Genomic DNA, 22,412 nt, shown 5'->3' on the forward strand with positions numbered 1-22,412 from the left:
CCTATGCTAATATGATATTTTATAGTTTCTACTATGAATTCAAAATAATGACTCAAATTTAATTTTACATTAAGAGTATAACGAGATGCAGCACAGGTTCTTCTCAAATTGTCCTCTCATAGAATCTTAGTGTTGTTTTAGGTGAAGAAGAATCTTTATAGGATTTGTGGAACTCTAAATTTAAAAAGAGGGTTTGGTTTACAAAAAAACTAATGGTGTTTTAAAATGCAGTGTTCTGTTCTAATGGCAGCTCACAGCACTACCTCATGAAGCATTTAAGCATGCATTCTCTTACCTGAACAATAGAATGGTCTGATACTGTAGGTGGGATATGCACTTTATTACTTTCTAGTTGCTTCCTTTGTCTTTCTGCAGTAGAGACTATAAAAAAAGGTCCTGAACAAGATTTGGTGGTTGTGATTGATGATTAGCAGAACATGAGCTACCAGTGCGATGCTGTGGTCAAAGAGCTAATGAAACATGCTGGGATGCATAAACAGGGGAATCGGAGATAACAGTAGAGAGGTTATTTAGCACTGCTGTGACTGCTGCTGTAATAGTGTGTCCTGTTCTAGTTTCTACAATTCAAGAAGGATGTCGATACATTGTAGAGGGCTCAGAGAAGAGGCACAAGAATGATTAAAATGTTAGGGTATGTCTTCACTATGGGACAAAGTCAAATTAAGCGTAGCTGAAGTCAAAGTAGCTTAACTTGGCTTTTGGCGCTGTCTACTCTGCAGGAAATCGAAGGAAGAACACTCTTCCTTTGACTTTCCTTACCCCTCGTTAAAGTAGGGTTACCGGCATTGACTGGATTGCCCCTGTCACTTGGAATTAGCTGTCTTAACTAGACCACTAATTTGAACCCTGGAAGATCTACAGCAGCAGCTTTGATCTTCCTCTGTAGTGTAGACGTACCCATAGAAAGCATGTCTTATGGTGACAGATGCAAGGAGCTCAATCTATTTATCTTAACAAAGAGAAGATTAAGGGGTGCCAATATTACAACCTATAAGTATCTAAATAGGGAAAACATATTTGATAACGGAAGAAGTTCATCTAGCAGAGAAAGATATAACATGATCCAGTGAGTGGAAGCAGAAACGAGACAAATTCAGACTGTAAAGAAAGTGTACATTTTAACCATTGGAACAGTTTACCAAGGATCATGGATTCTTCATTACTGACAATTTTAAAATCTGGATTGTTTTTCTTCTAAAAGATCTGTTCTCAGAATTATTTTGGGGAAGCGATGTGGCCTATTCTATACAGGAGGTCAGACTAGATGATCAAAATGATCCCTTCCGGCCTTAGAATCAATGACTCTAGATGCAAGGGTATGTGTGTCCATCCAATTCATTTTTTCTGAGAGATATCATATAATAAAAAACAAACAGAAGGGTATTGGAGAATTTTCTAAAGGAAAATAAATACTTTCAAATGAGATAGTCATCCATTTTCTTAATAGCTACTCAGATTCCATTTTTTTTTTGGAATAAAAACAGTCAGAACTTTGGTACAATCCTATAGTTTGGTTTTTTAATCTTATTTTGTTCTATAAAGCCTGATTTTAATAAAACTTTTTGCTGACCTTCAGTACTAGAAAGAGCATAGTGGTCTGCATAATCATAATGTATAATTAACTCATTTGTATGGTGGATTGTTTAGGGATGAAATTTCTCCATTCAGAATTCTGGGTTTTGTTTGTTTGGTGCTTGGCTCTGTTTGGGCTTAGTTATGTACCTACTTCCTGTGACTCTTAAGCTTCAAGGTCAATTAGAAGTTAAGCAATAACTTGCTTAGGAATGAACTATAGATATATATGCTTATTCTATGTGATTATTCTAGTTCTGTTCTGATAGTTTTCAGGATTTCTTGGGAGGTTCATAAATTCTTTCAAAGCAGTTAAATCATTAGCACAGAATTCTGTAGAAGTGATGCAGGGATAGTAATTATGGGCTACAGCCCTATTGTTTGTGAAAGTAGATCAGCTTTCTCATCTATTCAGTGATTCTAGCATATCTAAAAACCCCATTGTTATACAAGTTCAAGAACCTTTGTACTGGTTTTGCTAATGGACTGGTAGGCATTTACTCCAATGAATGTGCACTCTCCCAGCAATCTTATCAAGTTATTAATCAAATTGGAGCCACAAAATTTGTCTGGAAAAAATGAGATTTTTTTTAAAGTTTTGCTATCATGCTTTGTTTATTGCAAGTTTACAAATGCACTGGAAAGAAATAAGGATGCACAAAATAGATAGGGGATTATTTGCAAGGGTCTGATCTGTGTGAATTTTTGAATTTCACTTTAAAGCTACTTTAATAATAAAGACTAATCTATTTTGACTTTCATTGGAGCAAATATTTCTCACATATGGAATCTTTCTGGTTGCTCTAGAGTGTATTTTCTAGTTGGTTTTAATCCTTTGTATAATTAGTTAAATCATTTATCTTCTGCCTCATATAGATATCCAAATTAATAGGTAGCAAATTTAAAATAAACTAAAGAAAGAACTTCTTCACACAACACACTGTCAAGATGCCATGGGATGTTGTGAAGGCCAAAAGTATAACTAGAAAAATTCATTGAGGATAGGTCCTATAAACCCATGCTTCAGTTGTCCTTACTGTCCAATTGTCAGAAGTTAGCAGGAGATGGATCACTCAAAATTGTTTTATGCTCATTCCCTCTGAAGCATCTGGCACTGGCACTGTCAGAGATGGGACCATTGAACTGATCCACTATGGCTGTTCTCAAGTTCCTTAAGATATGGTACTACAGGTTGAACGTCTCTACTCCAGCACTCTCTGGTCCGGCAACATCCATGGTCCAGAATAATTTTAGTTAGCCGGATATCCACTTACCATGGGTCTGGCCTAGATTCTCGCAGTCCCATAAAATTTGTTTATGGCTGCTAGTCCTAGCTCATAGTGTTCCCTGCTGTTATTTAGCTCTAATTTACCACTAACTGTTTTCTAAGAGCCTAGTAAACAGTGGAAATGTTGAAAATGCTGCTAGACATTATTGACCTCCTCTGACCCAGCAAATTCTCTGGTTCCACACCAGTCAGGTCCCGAGGGTACTGGACAAAGACTATCTTCCCTGAGTTGTGTTCTGGATGGGGGTGGGGTGGGGAATCATGCATCCTTCTACTTAATGTCCCAGCCTAAGGCCTTCCACCTCAAACCCATGGATGCATATTCTGCATGGTAGGTTACTGACCTGACTACATTTCTGCAGCAAACATTAGGGATTTGAGATGGAGAATTGTACCTAAATGTAATGTGTCATCCTCAAAATGTTAAAGGTCAAGAAAACTGGGCAGTAGAATGGCCAGAAGAGCTTTATGGATCTTTCTGTTGCAGTATGGAGTAATATGCTACCTATCAGAAATCTAGAAGATGCAACTTGTGAGATTTTGACACAGGAGACCTACAACTATTTAATACCACTGAGTGAATAATTGATGTTTTCAGTTCATTGGCAATTCTGAGAAATCATGATGTTTCATTTACGGGTGAACCAAAAATGTTTAGAAATTTTCAGCAAATCAAAAGTTCAAGAAATTTTCAAGTTGAATTAAAACAAAATATCTTGTTTCAAGCCAACTTAGAATTTTTCATTTAGATTTTGGATATTTTGACAAAAGAAAACAGGCCTAGATTAACAAAATGGAGCAGGCTAACTCTTATAACTTTGAGCCTGCAGGTTGGGAAACTCACCCCAGATGTGAGAGCTCTGGAGTCAGTATTCATCTCTTCCTGAGAAGTGATTTGAATTAGGGATGTAAGTAACTTTATTAGAGTCAGCAAGTGGTGGGAGCAGGAGCCAGTGCTGGGAGGGGCCGGCTTAAAGCCGGTTCCCTCTAGCACAATCTCTGCGGGGGGGGCAGGGCAATAGTGGGATGAGGCATGAGCCAAGAATCAGCTGATTCCCGGCTTGCGCCTGTCACAGACACTACACCTCTGCTTTTTAAATTTATTAAGGCCTGCTGGTTCTTAATACATTTAAAAATCAGAAGCACAGCAGGGGGAACCCAGGATTAGCCAGTAGGCTCTTAATACATTTAAAAGGCAAGGAGGGACTCAGCGTGAGCTGAGACAGCTGAACCCTGGCTTGTGCCAGGTCCCTCCTGCTGCGCACCAGCCTTTTAAATACATTTAAAAGGCTGGTGTGTGGCAGAGGGTAGGCCCTGTGTGAGCCGGGAATCAGGTGTCCCGGCTCGCACTGTGTCCCTCCTGCTGTGCATTAGCCTTTTAAATGTATTAAGAGCCCACAGGCTTATCGACTAATCAACTACAGGCAGTCCCCGGGTTACATGGATCCAACTTACATCAGATCCCTACTTACAAAGGGAGTGAGGCAACCCCGCACTAGCTTCTTCCCCCCAGCAGACCAGGGAGACGCGGAGCGGTTTTTCTCAGCAGACACCTCAGCTTGAGAATAAAGGACTGAGGGAAGTGAGGTGTGGGAGAATAAAACTGAGCTCTGGAGAAATGTTTGGCTAGAGTTTCCCCTACAATATGTACCAGTTCCGACTTGCATACAAATTCAACTTAAGAACAAACCTACAGTCCCTATCTTGTACATAACCCGGGGACTGCCTGTAGTCAATGGAAAATCCATTGGCTAGTCAAATAGTTGATTAAACTAAATTTAACATCCCTAATTTGAATATTGGTTTCCCACCTTTCAAATGAATAATCTAACTACTGGCTCTGGAATGTTTAGGTATTGGTCTTTCCCAGTCTCTCCTGTTGAAGCTGTTCCAGTGACTTTTCTCATTCATACTGGCAATTCATTGTCATAGGGACAGGGAGAAGAGCGTGAGAGATAATCAGTTTGGCTGAAAATATTAAGTGAATTCCACATACATTCATTAAAGTTTTTTGGATGATCAATGATGCATTTCTGAGGAAATAAATTATTTCCCAAAAGTATTTTCCACAACTCTACTGTCCAAACATTTCAGTGCCTCACAAAAGATAGTTTTGTTCAGGTTGAAATATTGGATGAAGATTTTTGGGTGTTGTTGTTTGGGGCTTATTTTTGCTTCTGGGTTTACAGTTGCATTCCAATGTAGTTATGATGTGGGTACATTATCTGGGTGCCTTGGCACATTATCTGCTAGCTTTTGGGTTTCCATTTGGATAGAAGGCAAGAAAGAATTTCATTAGCTTGCTAAAGCATTCATGATTGACACCAGGCATCAGTGCTTTTTATGTAAACACGCTGATAGGTTTTGACAGGAAATCTGGGGAAATCTATTGAATCACATTTTCACCTTTCAGATATGCCATGGAGGAAATAAACTAATGCCTTGTCACAATCCTTCATTTATCCCAGATGCCAGTCATTAGCAGGCGGATTGTGGAATGTTTATATAATTATTAGTTTTTACAGCGATTCTACATGTTTCAAATAGGTTAAAAGAAAGAACTCACATAGCCTTAATAAAATAAATAAAATATACAGAAGAGCTATTATTGTATATAGGACTCATCATTAATCCTCACTTAGGCAAAATTGCGACTGGTTTGCATATTACCTGTAATGTACAGATGCAAAGACATATACATGATCCCAAAGGGCTTATACAACTAAATACTCAACATTAAATTGATGTTTTTTGAATTTTATAATTGCATAAATAATTCTGATGGTGATTTTATTTCTTCTAGGTTTTACTGGGACTTAATAATGCTTATAATGATGGTTGGAAATCTTGTCATCATACCAGTTGGAATCACATTCTTTACAGAGCAAACAACAACACCATGGATTATTTTCAATGTAGCATCAGACACTGTTTTTCTGTTGGACTTGATCATGAATTTTAGAACTGGGACTGTCAATGAAGACAGCTCTGAAATAATACTGGACCCTAAAGTCATCAAAATGAATTACTTAAAAAGCTGGTTTGTAGTTGACTTCATCTCATCAATACCAGTGGATTATATTTTTCTCATTGTAGAAAAAGGGATGGATTCAGAGGTTTACAAGACTGCTAGAGCACTTCGCATTGTGAGATTTACAAAAATCCTCAGCCTGTTACGTTTATTACGACTTTCAAGATTAATTCGATACATACACCAGTGGGAGGAGGTAAGGCATATATTTATATCTATTCACTGTGGTTTTATTCCTTAAAAAATAAAGAATTAGAACTCTTTAAAGAGTTATAAATAAACAAAGTGTGAAATCAATGAATCGGAAAAAGGCATCTTCACTGCCCATACACATAAGGGCTAGTTGATGTGCCAATTTGTATGAAGGTGGCATAGTGGTGTTACCAGTTTCTGTCCCTTCTATAAAGAGAAGTGTGGACTAAATATGGCAGAAAGTCTGAACCTTTTGTAAAATTCAGGGTCCAGTTGGTAAAACTGTTTCTTTACACTATCCCCATTTGTTTGTTTCAAACAATTTAGGGTATGTTTACATGGCATCTGGGAACGAACCTCTCAGCTTAGGTTGACAGATTTGCATTAGTGGGGCTTATGCTAGCACACCAAAAATAGCTGTGTAGATGAAACCAACACACAATCTAGGTGTGGTGTATTGTCCCACTTAGTGGCACCAAGACCACTTACAGAGAGAATAATGAGTCTGCTCTACAGCCTAGCTGAGAGGGGTTTTAGCTCATAAGTTAGAGGCTCATGTATTAAGCTTCTCAAGGTCCCAGGTTAGATTCCGCTTGTCATTACATAAACATTGTTGCTCAGTTTGGACTTGGACTCTCAAGTTCATCCTACCTCTTGTCTGGTTCAAGCCTGAACTACAATATCTACACAGATATTTTAAGTCTATCAACCAATCCTGGGAGACTTGCTTTCAGATGCAGTAGAGACGCCCACTGTGATTTGATGTCCATAAAAATCAATAGGACCTGCACAACTAAGGCATTTTGTTAATGTCAAAAGTTTTTACTTGTGCTGTGTTATAAACTTTCCATGTTATGACCTTGAAAATGGAAGACATTTACAGTCTAGCAGGTCTTTTAGAATACAGATGCCTGAATAAAGATGTTAAATATTGGTTAATTGAATAGTCGTTTAACCTCATGATTTCTTATCAGTTACTTGACTATTCTATAGTCCCCGGGGGCACGACTGGCAGCCAGTGTGCTGCAGCCCCACTCCTGAGCAGCTCCCTGTCACTCCACATGCTGATGCATTTGTATCAGAGGCAGCAGCGCAGTGCCAGGCGGGAGCTGGTCTGCGATGAGAGCCAGTTAAAAAACCAGCTCCCCTCGCAGACTGATTGCTTGCTGCTCCACACTGCTGCCTCTGATACAGAGGCAGCAGCGTGGGATGGCAACTGCCTCTGGGGGCTGAGATCATGAATCTGGGGTGAGCCAAAACTGAGCCCATCTGCCTGCCTGCCTGGCTCCTAATATATTTTAAATGAAGAGCTGCCGAGGGGGAAGTCCCAGACTTGGCATGAGCCAGGACTGAGTCAGGCTGCTGGCCAGCTTGCTAAAAAGTTTACTGGAAAAGGGAGGAAGGAATGCATGTAGTCTATAGTATTAACCTGTAAGCTTTTGCTTATCGGTTAATTGGTTAATCGACTGCACGATTACATCCCTATGTCTGAAGGCTTTTGTGGAGACTGAATATTTTGATTACTGACCTGGTTGTGAAAAGGTGATTGCCACAATCTTGAATTAGTACTTTCTCAACTACTTATTTCTAACATAATATATTAAGGAATGATCTCATGCTGTCTGCCAGCTTGGCAGAGGTTACATTTCCAGAGTTACAGGAATGATTGGAATGAAGGAATTCCCCTACTATTTGGCATGCTAGGAAATATCATAGCCAGCAAAAGTATTTGAAGAGTTTCTACACACATTATAAATCAATCATTTAGTTTCTTGCTTATCTCCATTTCTGAAATTGCAAACCATGAGTGTTTTTGTTTTGTTTTTCCCAGTGTGAGGGGAACTTCTAAAAGTAACAGCAAAACATAACTGTTGGCTTTTAAGACTTCTGTTAAGCAAGAAACATGAAGAAGGTTTTGTTTCTAAAGAATATTTGTTTGAAATGAATCTTGTAATACAGCGTTTCCAAAAGTGTGGTCTGCGGTGCAGCACTTGTCCTCGGAAAAAAGATACCGGTCCTCAGAAAAATTTTCACGCATAATTCTTGGGGGAGAGCCCGCTGCCACAGTGTCTCTGCTGGGCATGCTCCCAGGTGGTGGGTCTAAATTAGGCAGGCGCTAGGACCCAAGGAGAAGGCCGTGTGCACCAACGCAGAATGCTGGATGCAGCCGATAAAGCAGCCGGGATTGGGTTCCAGGGAGGGAGGGGACGGAACAACCCACTGGATAGGTAAGGCCAGCGACATGCCCCGGGCAGGGTGTGGCCTGTGGTTTCACCCAGAACGCAGGTGCGAGTGGGGGAGAGGACACAGGGCTACTCACCCGGCCTCCAGGGCCCATACGAGCCAAGTCACCCGGCAGGCCTGAGAGGGACCTTCTAACCTTACCAGTCCCGAACGGGAGTAAAGTAGATACCTCAGGGTTGGGGTCGGGAAACTGCCCAGGGCATTGACACGGCCCACTCCTGTGGGCACTGGGGGCTTTGGGAGGACCAGAAACAATTTATTTGCATATTCATCATTTGCTTAATGAATATGCAAATACACAAATAAATATTACTGGTCCTCCAAAAAATTGTGAATGGGTTTTACTGGTCCCCAGTATCAAAAAGATTAGAAACCACTGTTGTAGGATATTTTGGTGCCTTTTCCATCTCATATGTTTATCAGCTGTATCCTTTTAAATATACTAAAGTCTCCTTTTTAAACAATGAATTTGTTCATAATATCCAGCAAGCAAATCAGGCCTGACCCTGAGAAGTGCAGAGTATAAATCTCTAGTTCAGGTCCATGGTGGTGGTTGGAAAACAAAAAGCAGGTTTACGGGAACTGCTGATGCATTTCCATTTGAAATCAGTCCCTAAATTATCTTTATGAAATCTGGTTATTTCTACCTTCTAGAATGACATGGTAGGTGACCACTAGGATTGCCAGATTGTTTCAACAAAAATACCGGACACACTTGACATTACACGTCAATCTACATTACATCTTATTTAGAAAATACTGGACGTTTATATTTTCTCAATTTGTTTCCTGAACAGAAAGCTCAAATACTGAACTGTCTGGTTCAAAACTGGACACCTGGCAACTCTAATGACCGCCAAATTACAGAGTAATTACTGTTTATATATTAACAATACACTGTGCTTTAGCTACGGTAAGTGATTAAGAAACTCTTTCAGACCTTCCATGAACCTTTGCTTTTACCTCTGCAGTATTTTCTAGATGGACATCTTTATGAATTGTTTTCAATGGCATTATCTTGCTTCAGACCAAAATGAGTTAATGACATATATATTATATATATTCCGTTAATATTGGAAGTGAGATCTCAAATCCAACATGGGCCCACAATGTTTGTACTCAGAAAGGTTTCTTATTCAAAAGGCAACTTTTTTGTGCCATTTATCTTGGCCACTAAAATGGCAGAAACAACATTCCTTCCCACCCAAAAAAAAAAAAAATCCCTCAAAACAAAACCCAAAACCAACAACAAACGAATTCAAAGCAGAGATAATTGAGTAGATGCTTCATTCCATTTTCAACTGGCAGCCATTGAGAATCCCCATGGCAAACAAGCTCACCCTTGGGCTGCCAAATCATAACTCCATTGTTGATACCACAGAAATGTTTTTGAGTTGATAGTTGTTGTGCTTGTTGGACGTATAGGCAATGGCAGTCCATTTCTTTGGGAGTTTCTACCATGCCTCTCTATCATCTTGATATCTGAGCACCTCCAGGAAGATAGGAAAAAAAACCCAAATGACCTATTAATGGTTTTTAATAAACAAACACTTCACTTTTTGAGAAGACCCCAGTGACCTTGAAAATGTACAAATGTATTAACAATGTGGACTAAATCAGAAATTGTCACCCTAAGTACTGACGAATGCAAGAATGAAATGTATACAATGAAAAATATTTCTCTTTCCATTGTATGCATTTTTGACATTTTAGTTAACTTTCTTATGGATTTTCATACTTTGCTTTCATGTCCTCTAATAGCATATTGCTATTTTAAATTTGGTGAACTCTTTGACAGTGTTCTACATCATTATCTCAGCTACAGATTATAGACTACATTAGGATAAGATAATGGCTTAAAAGGGAACAAAAATAGTTTAAATGTAGGATGAGCTGTGCTTGAAAGAACATTAGCTGTATGGTCCCAAAGTGATCAGTTCTTTGACCTTTGCTGGTATTTATTTACACTGCATTAAAAGCACGCCTGAGAGAGAACAGTTGTTAACTTTGTTAATGACACAAAATAAAAATTTGTTTCTCTGTTTACCGTTTAAAGGATTTGATCCTTTGTGCAGATGGGCTGATGTGGGATTTTAAATGTGATTTAGAAAAATTAGAAATGGTATGTATTTCTATCAAGAATGGTGAATACTAGACCAAAAACACTAGACGGGCCATAAGTGAGTCCTTATTTTAATAAACTGCCAACAGAATACATTCAGGATAACAGTAATAGACAAACAAGCTTGGATAATAACATTTATCCTGATGAGATTTCTTTTATAGCACTAAGCTACAAAAGACAAATCAGAATTGTTTGAGATATTTCCAGAACTCTAAGATGAATAGGCTGCTATTATAAAAGGATTTTTATGGGATATTTTTCACACATGTTCACCTACTCTTCTTTCTCTTTCTTGATTTTTTTTACATAATTTAGTATCCAGTTCTAATAGCCACATTCAACAATTTTTGAGGCAGCAATGTGTGTAGTCCTGAACCTTTTCTTTTAAACTTTAACTATTACAAAGGAAAACAGCTGCAGCCTGCAGTATAGTTTACATAAATTCCAATTAGCTGTCATGGGGTATTTCCTTAGTCCTTCATGAATTAGTACAGGCCACAATACTTCAGGTCACCTTAACCACCACTGTGTTGTATTTTGTTGTTTTAGTACTTCCCACTTTCTTCTTGAAAACACAATGGTGCTAGCAAGGCCAGCTCTGTCTTCCACCACCTATGCCCTTTCCTTCTTCCAGCTCTCAGCAGCTGGGATTTCTTCCCCTTCTACTTAACCCCTTAGCAGTAACTCTGTGTTGATAGACATTCCAGTTAGGTCCCAATTAACCAATATTAATGGGGATTTGAGTGACAGCTCCCGTCTAGAGTTGTTAGAGTTTAACGGATTAATGGTTTAACCGATAAGCTGAGACTTATTGCTTAATGATATTATTTAAACTCAACTGGCTCCCGGGGGTGAGACTTTGCTGTGGCAGGGAAGCTAAGCCTCCTTCTGGAGAGCTGGGTGGGCAGGGGCTGCTGGCTCCACTCTTGGGGAAGCAGCTTCACTGCAGGCTCTGCAGTATTAACATTTAATACTGCAGAGCCTGCAGTGTAGGCTAAGATTTTCAGTAGTTCCATGGTAACCATATTGAATAATTTTTAACATCCTGCTCCTGACTCAGCACACCCTGTCACCTGAGCATAGTTAATGTCAAGTTATGTTAGTAGTTAGATCAGTGGTTCTCAACCTGCAGCTCGTGGGCTGCTTGTGACCTAAACACCCCACAACAGTGGCCCATGTGACATCCACAGGGCCATACAAGTAGTATCTTGGATGTAGCTCTCTTGGATTCTACCTAGTATAACTTCACAGAATTCAAAGAGTTGGACAGAAGGATCAATACTCAGTCCTGAGGGAATTCTGCAATTTTATTGTGACCCCAAATGCAGCAATTTCAGAATTTCCCCAGGACTAAATACTATGCAATTTAAGTGACTGATCACACAGCACAGATTTTGAATCATGGAAAGTGAATAATCAAATGCAGTTGTCACAATGAATAGTTCAGAAGCAAATTGATGGGGAAAACTTATTCACCTAAAATATTCACAAAATTTCAATAAACAAATTTTAAAATTATTATTTTTATGGTAAAATGTCCAGTAGAAAATGGGGTATGTTGGATCAGATTACTTTGAATAGTTCAGAGTTTTGTATGGACTAATCAGCTACTAAAGAAAATTTTCTGTCAGCTTAAAGGGATGGGCTGTTAAGTAGAGTATAATGTAGTTTGGCTTGTGGTTTTACTTTTTTTTCCCCCTCCTGAATAATTCCTACTTTACTGACAAGACTTTCAGTTCTTATTGTGAATCTGGTATGTTATTCTTGAGTTTTTATTCAGCTATTTTGGTTGGATATATTTCTTTCAAACTTCTTCTTTCTTCAGCAAGGTACTTCTAAACATGATTTGTAATGGACATAGGAACGTCTGTTTTTATACTGTTACTTGTAATTACAGAACAGGCATCAATAATATGCTCCTTTAGGCTGAAAGCTTAGGCAGTGTTTGAGTCCTCTTAGGTTTGTTTCAGTTAAGAGGAGAAATTTTATGATGCAAATTAGGTATATTTTTGTGATCAAGGCAGTTTATTTACCAAAAAGATATAAAACAGTGTTTCCTTTAACATAGTAGAAACAAACAATATAAGGCAGTTCTTGCCTATAATGCAACAAATAGTCTAGTAGCACTTTAAAGACTAACAAAACATGTAGATGGTATCATGAGCTTTTGTGGGCAAATCCCACTTCTTCAGATGACTGGAGTATTAGAAGTCCAGATCCAAGAATAAACAAGGGAAGGGAAGGGAAGGGAAGGGAAGGGAAGAGGGGAAGGAGGAAAAAAGAGACACAGGGGGAAAAAAGGAGACAGTGAGTAGATTGTTCAAGTAGTTACAAGAGGCTGATAAGAACATTTAGCACCTTTATTGTTTGGTTGTTTGGTTAAGTCATTAGGATGTGGAAGGTAGTGTGCAAGCCAGCAGATGTCTCTGTTCATTCCATTCACATAAGAATTAAACCTATAAATGTAGTTAATACCTTCCCTATGTATTTGGCTTGTGGAATTGGCCTGAAACAACACGGTGACTTGGAGATCTACTAATTAGTGCCCGGGCAGGTTAAAGTGTTCTCCAGCACGTTTCTATGTATTGCCTTTATGGATATCTGATTTGTGTCCATTAATTCTTTCCCGTAGAGATTGACCAGTTTGGCAGTGGGGCATTGGTGGCATTTGATAGCATAGATCACATTAGTGGATGTGTGGTTAAATAAGCCCCTGAAGTGGTGGCTGATGTTGTTGAGTCCAGTGATGAAATTGCTGGTATAGATGTGTGGGCAGAGTTGGCACCAGGGCTAATTCAGGGGTGGGTTCCTGCATGATTATGATGGAGGTGTGTTGTGTGGTTACTGGAGAGAATTTGTTTGAGGTTAGGGAGTTGTCTGTAGGCGAGGATTGGACTTTCCCCCAAGGCCTGTCTAGTCCCTCCCTCTCAGTACCATGCTCATGATTGCTTCACTTGCTGTCTATTCACTTTTTCTCCTGCCTTTTCCCCCCTAACATGTTCATAAAACATGCCAAACCATCCTTTATCCTCTGCATTTGCTCAGTTCTTGCTATGTGGTCCATTGACTTGGGAGGTGGCTTCTGTTGTTTCCGGTGATTGAAGTACATTAAGGAACTTAATTACCTTCCCTGTATCCAGAAAAAAAAATTCCTAGCACACCCATTGAGTTTTAACCATGTCTGTGATTTTTTATGAGTCAAAAACCCACTTGATGGCTGGTGTTAATACCTTCCAGACTAACAATAAATAAAACTATACTCCCAGAAATACACCATAAATCTGTGATGTTGAAACATCTCATTTATTCGGGATATAAACACGTTTTTAAAATGCTAACCAACTGCTAACTTCAGCTGAGTGGGGATGGGCAAAGAAGGCTGTGTTTTGTAAAATTCAGATACCAAAAGTAACTAAATTTAAGTAAAGCCAAAATAAAATATGGATCACATCTGGTTTAAATTTTACCTGAACTGTTCAAGCTTTCAAGGGGTAGCCAAGTTAGTCAGTAATTGGAAAAACTTAAACAATGAATAGTCTAAGCAGCACTTTAAAGACTAACAAAACGTGTAGACGGTATCATGAGTTTTCATGGGTACAACTCACTTCTTCAGATGAGTCAAGAGGATTATTTTAATTCTACCTTTTGCTAATAATATATCAGAGCAAATCACAACTTCACAAAATATCTTACTGTTTTACTGATTGCCATAGTGTTGTAATAGCTGATTTTTATAAGCTGCATGATAGTGGGGTGTCCACATTTGAAACAGCTCATGCTTGTCGTCTAGAAAAAGCATTCAGAAGTATTGAGAGACCCAAAATAAACTGTCTTGATTTGGAGCAGTTCGCCCCCAAAGCTTCTGAGGCCATGGCTTCATTATGTGGAAGATCGATGCTGCAGTGGTCAATCTTCCAGGGTTCGATTTAGTGGGTCTAGTGAATATACACTAAATTGAACTCAGAGTGCACCAGGAGTTCACGAGGAGTAAGGGAAGCTGACAGTAGCATTTGTTCCCATTGACTTTCTGTTGTGTGCGCTGCATGGAAATGTGACTTAAGATCCATGTACTCCAGTTCCATAATTAACGTAGATGTTGTGTATCTTAATTCAACCTTCTGCTGTATTGTAGACCAAGCCTGAATGTTCAGGTAGCATGTATCACCAAAATCCACTTTTGTATGGGTATTTGGCTAGAAGATTTCAGCCTTTTTTAGTATGTGAACCACCTGGTTATGGTGGTTGTGAGACATTCCAGGATACAATCCAGACTAACGAATAGCTGTGTCATGCCTGCCCTATAACTTGGAATGCCATTTACAATGCCTTGCTGCTGTAGCTTCAATGTGGACTACTCACAAATAATTTTCATCATATATGTTACCCTCAGCAATGTCTCTGTGAGTGCTGTATCCAGCTACTCCAGACCTTGGCTCTCACGAGCCTTGGTTATGCTGCAGAATGACCTCTCAACAGGGGCAGATGAGAGTTTTGAGAGGCCCAGGTCAGCACAATTTTGTGGGGCCCCCCTTGGAGAAAAAATTGAAAAAAAGCATTCCTCCTGTGCCCACTCCTCCAGTAGCCCCACTCTGATCATGTGAGCTACCCCTCCTCATCCCCTCTCCCTAACACCTCCCTCTACACACCTGCCCTGCCTCTCTCCTCTGGTGCTGATTCCTCCCCTGCAGGTGTCTGCCCTTCTGCTTCACCCCCAGAATTCCCTGGCACCTGCACCTTCCATTACCCCTGCACCGTCCTGGTGCCTCCCCCTTCTCTCACTGCCCCTGTGCTCTTTGCCCTCTTTTTCCATGATGCCCATCCCCTCACCACCCTCTACACCCATTCCTCTCATGTCCCTGTGCCCTCACACATGCCTTGCTCCATCCCCACCTTACTCATGCCCACCCCTCCTTTGAAGTCTTCTCCCAGCACCTCCCCCTCCTCCCTTTAGCCCCCAATGCCCTTACCCTCTCCTCTCCCAGCATCACCCTGTCCCCGCTCCGACTGACACCTCCCCTCCTGCCCTTTTCCTCATCGTCTCCACTTGCCCCCCTGGCATTTGTCTCTCCTCCACCCTGTCCCTTGGTGCCTTCCCCTTTCTTCTCCTGACCTGCCCCCCTCCTCTCAGCACAAGCCCCTTCCTCTGCCATCCACCTTCTGTCTTTCAGTTTGCAGGGCGGTTGCAACCCCAGCCCAGGCTCCAGACCATGTGCCGAACTGAGCAGTGCAATTCTGGGCTGCGTGGTTTTAAAGTTCCGGGACGTGGCATCATGCCACGCCCGAGCGTCTCCCTTCTCAGCTGTTGCCCAGCATTTCAGCACACCGCGCATGCACTCCCCCGACCCCACATGGCCCTTACTGGCTGGCGCTGGGGAATTTAAAGTGCAGGGCTGTGGCGCTTTGTCACAATCCCCCTCCTCCTCCAGCAGCCACCTGCCGGCCCTTCGGCAGACGGCCCACTGGGAAATTCCCAGGATCCTGCAGGGCCAGTCTGCCCCGCGAGGCCTATTGAAGTGCGGGGCCCAGGGCGGCTGCCCTGCTCGCCCTGCCCTATATCCCGCTGCTGTCTCTCAATACCCCGTTCATGGATCTTCTCCCAGAAATGTAATGTTCAGCCCCCCCTTGAAGAGCATAAACACAATAAATCAATATTCCTGTAAAGGAATTATATTTGTACAATTTGTTACCCCAAATGAAGCAAGTGAATACATTAAATTAGCTAAAACAATAAAACAAGTTTATTAACTATGAAGAGATATTTTAAATGCATAGAACTGAGGCAAAAAAGTAAAAAATGGTTACAAAAATAAAGATAAAATAACTGGTGCCTAAATAAAACTAAATTAGATAAAAGCAAAGTTTTATGACTACATCATACTCTTGATGACAGGACTGCTCCTCCAGAGAATGAAAGCTGCTTCCTTTCATGCTTCAAGTGAAGTGAAAGCAATAGGCAGGGGAGAAAGAGGAATGCCTTTGGGTTGCTTGTCCTCCTTTTTATAGTTTTAAGTCTCCATCTTGTAAAATGTTTCCATCTGACACCCAGGAGACAAAGTATATGTGGAAGTATTCTCTGCTGATTTTTTTTCACCTGTACTAGCTACCTTTGTTTTTCCTCCCTGCTTCGTAATTCCGTTTACTACTTAAATGCAAATTAAGGGCAAGCACACATTCCTTCCTTTCTTTTAGGAGAGATTTGACTTCTGCATGGACAGGGCTGTGGGATTTGGAACACATTTAATAACACCATACAAGGGGATCTTATAACTTCCTATATAGTATGGCCACATACTGTACCAGGATAATCCTGACTTTCGGATGATACCTTACAAGTCATACTTTGGACAAAGATTATTATAATAGCATGTAGGTTGTGAATACAGGGTATATTCTGTCATAGGTGCTCATCAAGATCAGATTACTATACTCTACCTGGGGCTACCCCAAAAGATTATTTAGAAGCTCCCAGGAGTGCACAGTGCAGGAGCCAGCTTGTTTAGCCTTACTTAGCAGTATTTCCTGTAAGGAAAAAAATTGCTCATGTTCTGCAATAATTGCCAGTTCACTTCTTGATGCAAGCTACAGTACTACTCATCTATTATTGGATTTTGGGTCTTGACAGATTCTCAGCTATTTACAGCATTTGAAATCCACCAGTCTCAATCCTACAGAACCAGAATCTGTTGAATGTGAGGTTACGTACAAATTCCATCTTATTTTCTGGGCATTTATGGAGCAGCTGGATTAGTTATAAGTGAGTAAAAGAAGGTTGTATTTATTTAGCCACATAGGTGGCAAGGCTAAGGACAGTTCAGACTGTGTTTTTGGTTTAGTTAGTATGATTCACTTATGTTTTTAAATGCCACATGTGCGCAGAGTTAGGGTATGTCTACACTACGCTCCTAGTTCGAACTAGGAGGGTAATGTAGGCATACCGCACTTGCAAATGAAGCCCGGGATTTGAATTTCCCAGGCTTCATTTGCATAAACCAGGCGCCGCCATTTTTAAATCCTGGCTCGTTCGAACCCCGTGCCGCGCGGCTACATGCGGCACGGACTAGGTAGTTCGGACTAGGAAGCCTAGTCCGAACTACCGTTACTCCTCATTCCATACCGTTACTCGTGGAATGAGGAGTAACGGTAGTTCGGACTAGGAAGCCTAGTCCGAACTACCTAGTCCGTGTCGCGTGTAGCCGTGCGGCACGGGGTTCGAACGAGCCAGGATTTAAAAATGGCAGCGCCCGGTTTATGCAAATGAAGCCTGGGAAATTCAAATCCCGGGCTTCATTTGCAAGTGCAGTATGCCTACATTACCCTCCTAGTTCGAACTAGGAGCGTAGTGCAGACATACCCTTAAAGAGTAGGTATAGTTTAAAAATCCACAAATTTATAAATATAATATCATAGAATGGGAGGAATCCAAAAGATGCACAGTTTCTCTATGAATAATAATCAGTCCCTAAATATAAAAGTATGCAAATCTTAACTCCTTTTCCGCTGTGTTAAATTTTGGTGTTTTATGGTTTAGAACTCTAATTTATATATAATTACATAAAATACATATACTGCCGTATTCAACAATCTGGTAGTGTTCCAAATGAGACATAATCATAATTTTTCTTTTCTTCAACTATTTTGGTCTTCTGGGAAACTGATCATATTTTGCATATTATGGAATAGATTCTCTTCCAGTTACACCAGAACAATTCCATTGACATCAGTGAAGTTACATTGGCCTAACCAAAAGGAGAATTTAGTTTTGAAGTAGAAATGCACACTCATGATTTATGGAGTTACTGGAATGTTCTTTGGCGTGAACTGTATTTTTTGAAATTCATGAAAACCCACATAGCTAGAAAATAGAATTAGAAGCCTTCTTATTTATGATCCATGAAAATCCCCTTGATGAAATAACAGATTTAAAAAAGGCACAACACAGCTTGGTTTTTGTAGCAAGGAGTTAATAAAATGCTGGAAAGACCAATAAAATTGTTGGTTTTTTTTTAATACCTTTCACAGAACTGATCTAAGCATAATTGCTCTTCTGAGGGGGAAAGAAACCTCCTTTTACTCCTCAAAATTAAAATATTGAATATGAGATATTATTGCATAATAATTTCTTACATAATCTTTTTATGCTACATTTTGATTATTTGAACTGGGCCTCCTTTAGTTTATAATTTGTATATGTTTGTAAAACTATAACATCTCCAATAGCTGAGCCACAAAGGAGAAGGGCCAATAATACAAGCAACCATGGGAATTTCCCTTTAATCTCTGTTTTGGCAATTGAAGGATGAGGGTTCCAGTAGCGCTTTTCATCCCCCAAATGTGTGACTGTGTGATTTTATGTACTAATATTGTCTGTTGTCTGCAGTCATGGGTTCATTACACTGCCTCTTTGTATCTTACCTAGAGTAGCCAGGCCTGCCAATGCAGGTGGGTGGGGGGGAACAGAATAACTGCCACAGGGTCTGGCAGTTTGAAAGGGCCTGGGGCTCCTGGACACTGTCACAGCCTGGAGCCCTGGGCCTCTTAAATCACAGCTGGAGTGCTATGTGGAATGCTCCACGCAGTGCTGAAGGCTAAGGGTAAGTGGCCATGCTGTGGCCCTGGTGACACTGAGGGCTGGCTGCCCCTCGCTATGCCCCTTCACCCCAGGCTGCATCCTTTCTGGGAGCATTCAGACAGAGGAATATTTACCTAATTCTAATAGTCTTGGCTAAACTTAGAAATATAATTATGGCGGTGACTGGCAAAGCCATGAGGTTGTTGTGTTTTGTTATGGCAAGATTAAGGATGTTAGTTTTCCAGAAGATGGTACCTAAAATATAGGCCTTATAATCAGTTGATGTCAGTTCTATTCCTGGTTTTGGCATACATTTGCTGAGTGAACTGAGGCAAATCATTTAACTTATTTGTATTTATCAAGGTAGTCAGGCATCTAAGGATGTGTACAGGTGCCTAGTAGGATTTTTCAGAAGTGCTGATGTGCTTTACTCCCAGGCTACGTCTAGACTGGCCACAAATTCCGGAAAAGGGATGCAAATCAGGTAAGTCAGCATAGGGAAATCCGCGGGGGATTTAAATATCCCCCGCGGATTTAAATAAACATGTCCGCCGCTTTTTTTCCGGCTTGGGGAAAAGCTGGAAAAAAAGCGTCTAGACTGGCGCGATCCTCTGGAATAAAGCCCTTTTCCGGAGGATCTCTTATTCCTACTTCAAGTTGACAGAATGTGGCAGTTTTGACAACCATGGTAAACCTCATTCTATGAGGAATAATGCCTTTTTTCGATAGTACTCTGTTGAAAAAAGGCGTTATTGCATGCAGACTGTGCTTTTTTGAAAGAGAGTGTTTAGACTCTCTTTTGGAAAAAGTGGCTTGCTTTGTTGACAGTACTGGTTGTAGTCTAGATTCTCTTTTTTGACAGAGACATGCAGTCTAGACATACCCTAAGTGTAGCAACTTTTAGGCATAGTGATTTTTGTCAAACCTGTTAGGAATTGCTGTTACACAACAGTGAACCTTATGTTAGCAAGGGGCTTCTTTCTATGATACCTCCTAAGTGTCTAAGTCATTTTGAAAATGGGAATTTGTCTATTAATATTAGATGCTTTTTGAAATTTTACTCTAAAGCACCTTTGAAAATCTGGTCCTAGGTACCTAAATACACATTTTGGAGCCTACATTCATCCAGGATTGAAATTTGTATATTGTAATTGTAACAAGATCTTTCAATTGATTATGTATTTTTCTCTTTCTTTCGCAAATCCTGCCCACAAATATGAGAGAAGAAATGTGATAGGATCTTAAAAAATGGAAAGCCTGAGCAATAAAATGTTCACCAAACAATTCACAATATGACATATAAAGTACAAATGCACTGCTGTTGTCACCTAGTTATATTCCATGTTGACCATTTCAGATTTTTTTTTAAATTTCTAAAACGTACTTTGAACTGTAGTCATATAGTTAAAGCATTTCACACATTGTGCTACATGAACATGGTCTGACTGTCAGTCCAGAGGGGAGCCATATATATCAAATAAGGGGGCAAAGATAAACCCCTGAGGCAAACATCAAAGTTGTCCGAAGGACTTGATCACCTTTCAGAACACCAGCAATTTGTCTAAAATCAGACAGCACAGGAATTGCTATGTCATTTGAATTCAAATAATACATTTGTTTTTCATTAACTAGTGACTCAAATTATGACCAAATTCAAATTCTGCTAAATATTTTGAAACTGGATCATTGGTCCCATTTAATAGCTAAGCTGATTTAAATTAAATAAGTTGGCAAGAGCCAGTGAGGTCTGTACTGACTTTTTATTTAGATATTCAGTGAAATGGTCTACATGTTAATTCATTTTATTTCCATAGTATTGCTCTATGTAGATGGCAATGAGAAGAAACAGACTGAGAAGTCACCTAAAGTTTTTCTGTGACTTATATTTGAATAACCTCTGTGGAAATTTTATGATTTCCTGTAAAAATGCTTCTTAATGAATTACAATAATTCAATCAGCTGTCTAGAAAAAATAAAAACACCGAGGCACCATTTTCTTGCTTCCATGGAGAAAGTATTACAAAATATTATGCTACAATGGTGCTCCAACTCTTATTACACTAATACCAAAATATATTCCATGCCTTAGGCTACATACATCTTTTCTTATCGGAGGATTGAGACTCTGGCAATCAATCTTCTGGGGTTCACTTTAGTGGGTCTAATAAAGACCTACTAAACCAAATGCTGAGAGTACCCTCATTGGTGACAGTACTTCTCACTGCTGTGAGGAGTAAGGGACGTTGATGAGAGCATTTCTCCCATCGACTTCCCGCTGTGAAGTTGATGTCAAGCTTGGCTTAAGGTATGTCGACTCCAGTTATACAACTTGAGCTATGTAAATAATGTATCTTGAGCCAACCTTCCCCCCACAGAGTAGACCTAGCTTGGCTAGAGATGGAGAAAGGAACCATACTTTATTTTTCAGACAATGTATTTTATGATTATCTTATTTTTTCAGTTGAATGTTAAAGGGGCACTATCAAGGTGAGTGAAATTAGACATACTTTAACACTTGCATATGAAAGTTTAATGGTCTTTTTGATATTAGAGAAGCATATTTTACGTTGTTTGAATTGCATTATAGCAACTAGGATAACTGTAATGTACATATGTGTTTTGTTTTATTAAACCAGATTTCTTCATAACTTTCAATGATCTGGGAAACAACGCTTAACTTATGTGCATGAAAATTATTAGCATGGAGATCTTTATTTAGTTCCTTATTTTTTCATAGCCTTATGCACAACTGATTATACAAATGCATGCATAATTCCATGCCTAAATTGTGCATGCAATTTCCATGTGACTGCAAACTGGGTGAATGTGTGTTCAGATTATTTATAGTTTTGCTTGGTTATTGATTCTTGACAATACCTGATTGTGTACAGTTTGCACCTGTTTAATCTAACTGCATATCTCCACCATCAAAGAATGTGAGTGATTTGGGAGCCTCAGATTTGAAAATCGGGGGCAAAGTTTGTCTGTGGTAGAAAAATGCACGTCACTATCAAGCAAATCAATCAATTAAATGGTGCCAAATTCAGTGTACAGGTAGTTGCTGCTCAGTTCACACCCTCCAGGTTTTAATTTTGCATGTAGCTTTATTTCCTAGACACAATATTTTTCAACTATCTTTTTTTCTCACATGATTGCACATGCACATACATATGCCTGCACTTTTAACTTGTGCATACACTGTAATACACTCAGATACACAAGTCTTAGGCTTTGCATTCACAAACACAATTTGTCCCAATGAATATTTGGAATATATTATCTAGTCAGTGTGATGTTTTATCTAGGGATATTTGAGTGAAAATGACTAATCATTTAACCGATAAGCATCAGTGTCATTTACACTTAGCAA

General features: G+C 39.8%; 1 protein-coding gene across 2 annotated transcripts in view; it reads left to right on the forward strand.

Annotated features, from left to right (window-relative positions):
* The window catches only part of HCN1 (hyperpolarization activated cyclic nucleotide gated potassium channel 1), a 296,887-nt gene that overhangs the window by 25,282 nt on the left and 249,193 nt on the right, over positions 1–22,412 (forward strand). For both annotated transcript variants that reach the window (XM_075932483.1, XM_075932484.1), the window contains exon 2: positions 5,685–6,108. In XM_075932483.1, the coding sequence (XP_075788598.1) occupies positions 5,685–6,108 (424 nt within the window). The remainder of the gene's footprint in view (positions 1–5,684; positions 6,109–22,412) is intronic.

This window comes from Pelodiscus sinensis, chromosome 6, assembly GCF_049634645.1.
Source record: "Pelodiscus sinensis isolate JC-2024 chromosome 6, ASM4963464v1, whole genome shotgun sequence".
Lineage (NCBI taxonomy): Eukaryota > Metazoa > Chordata > Testudines > Trionychidae > Pelodiscus > Pelodiscus sinensis.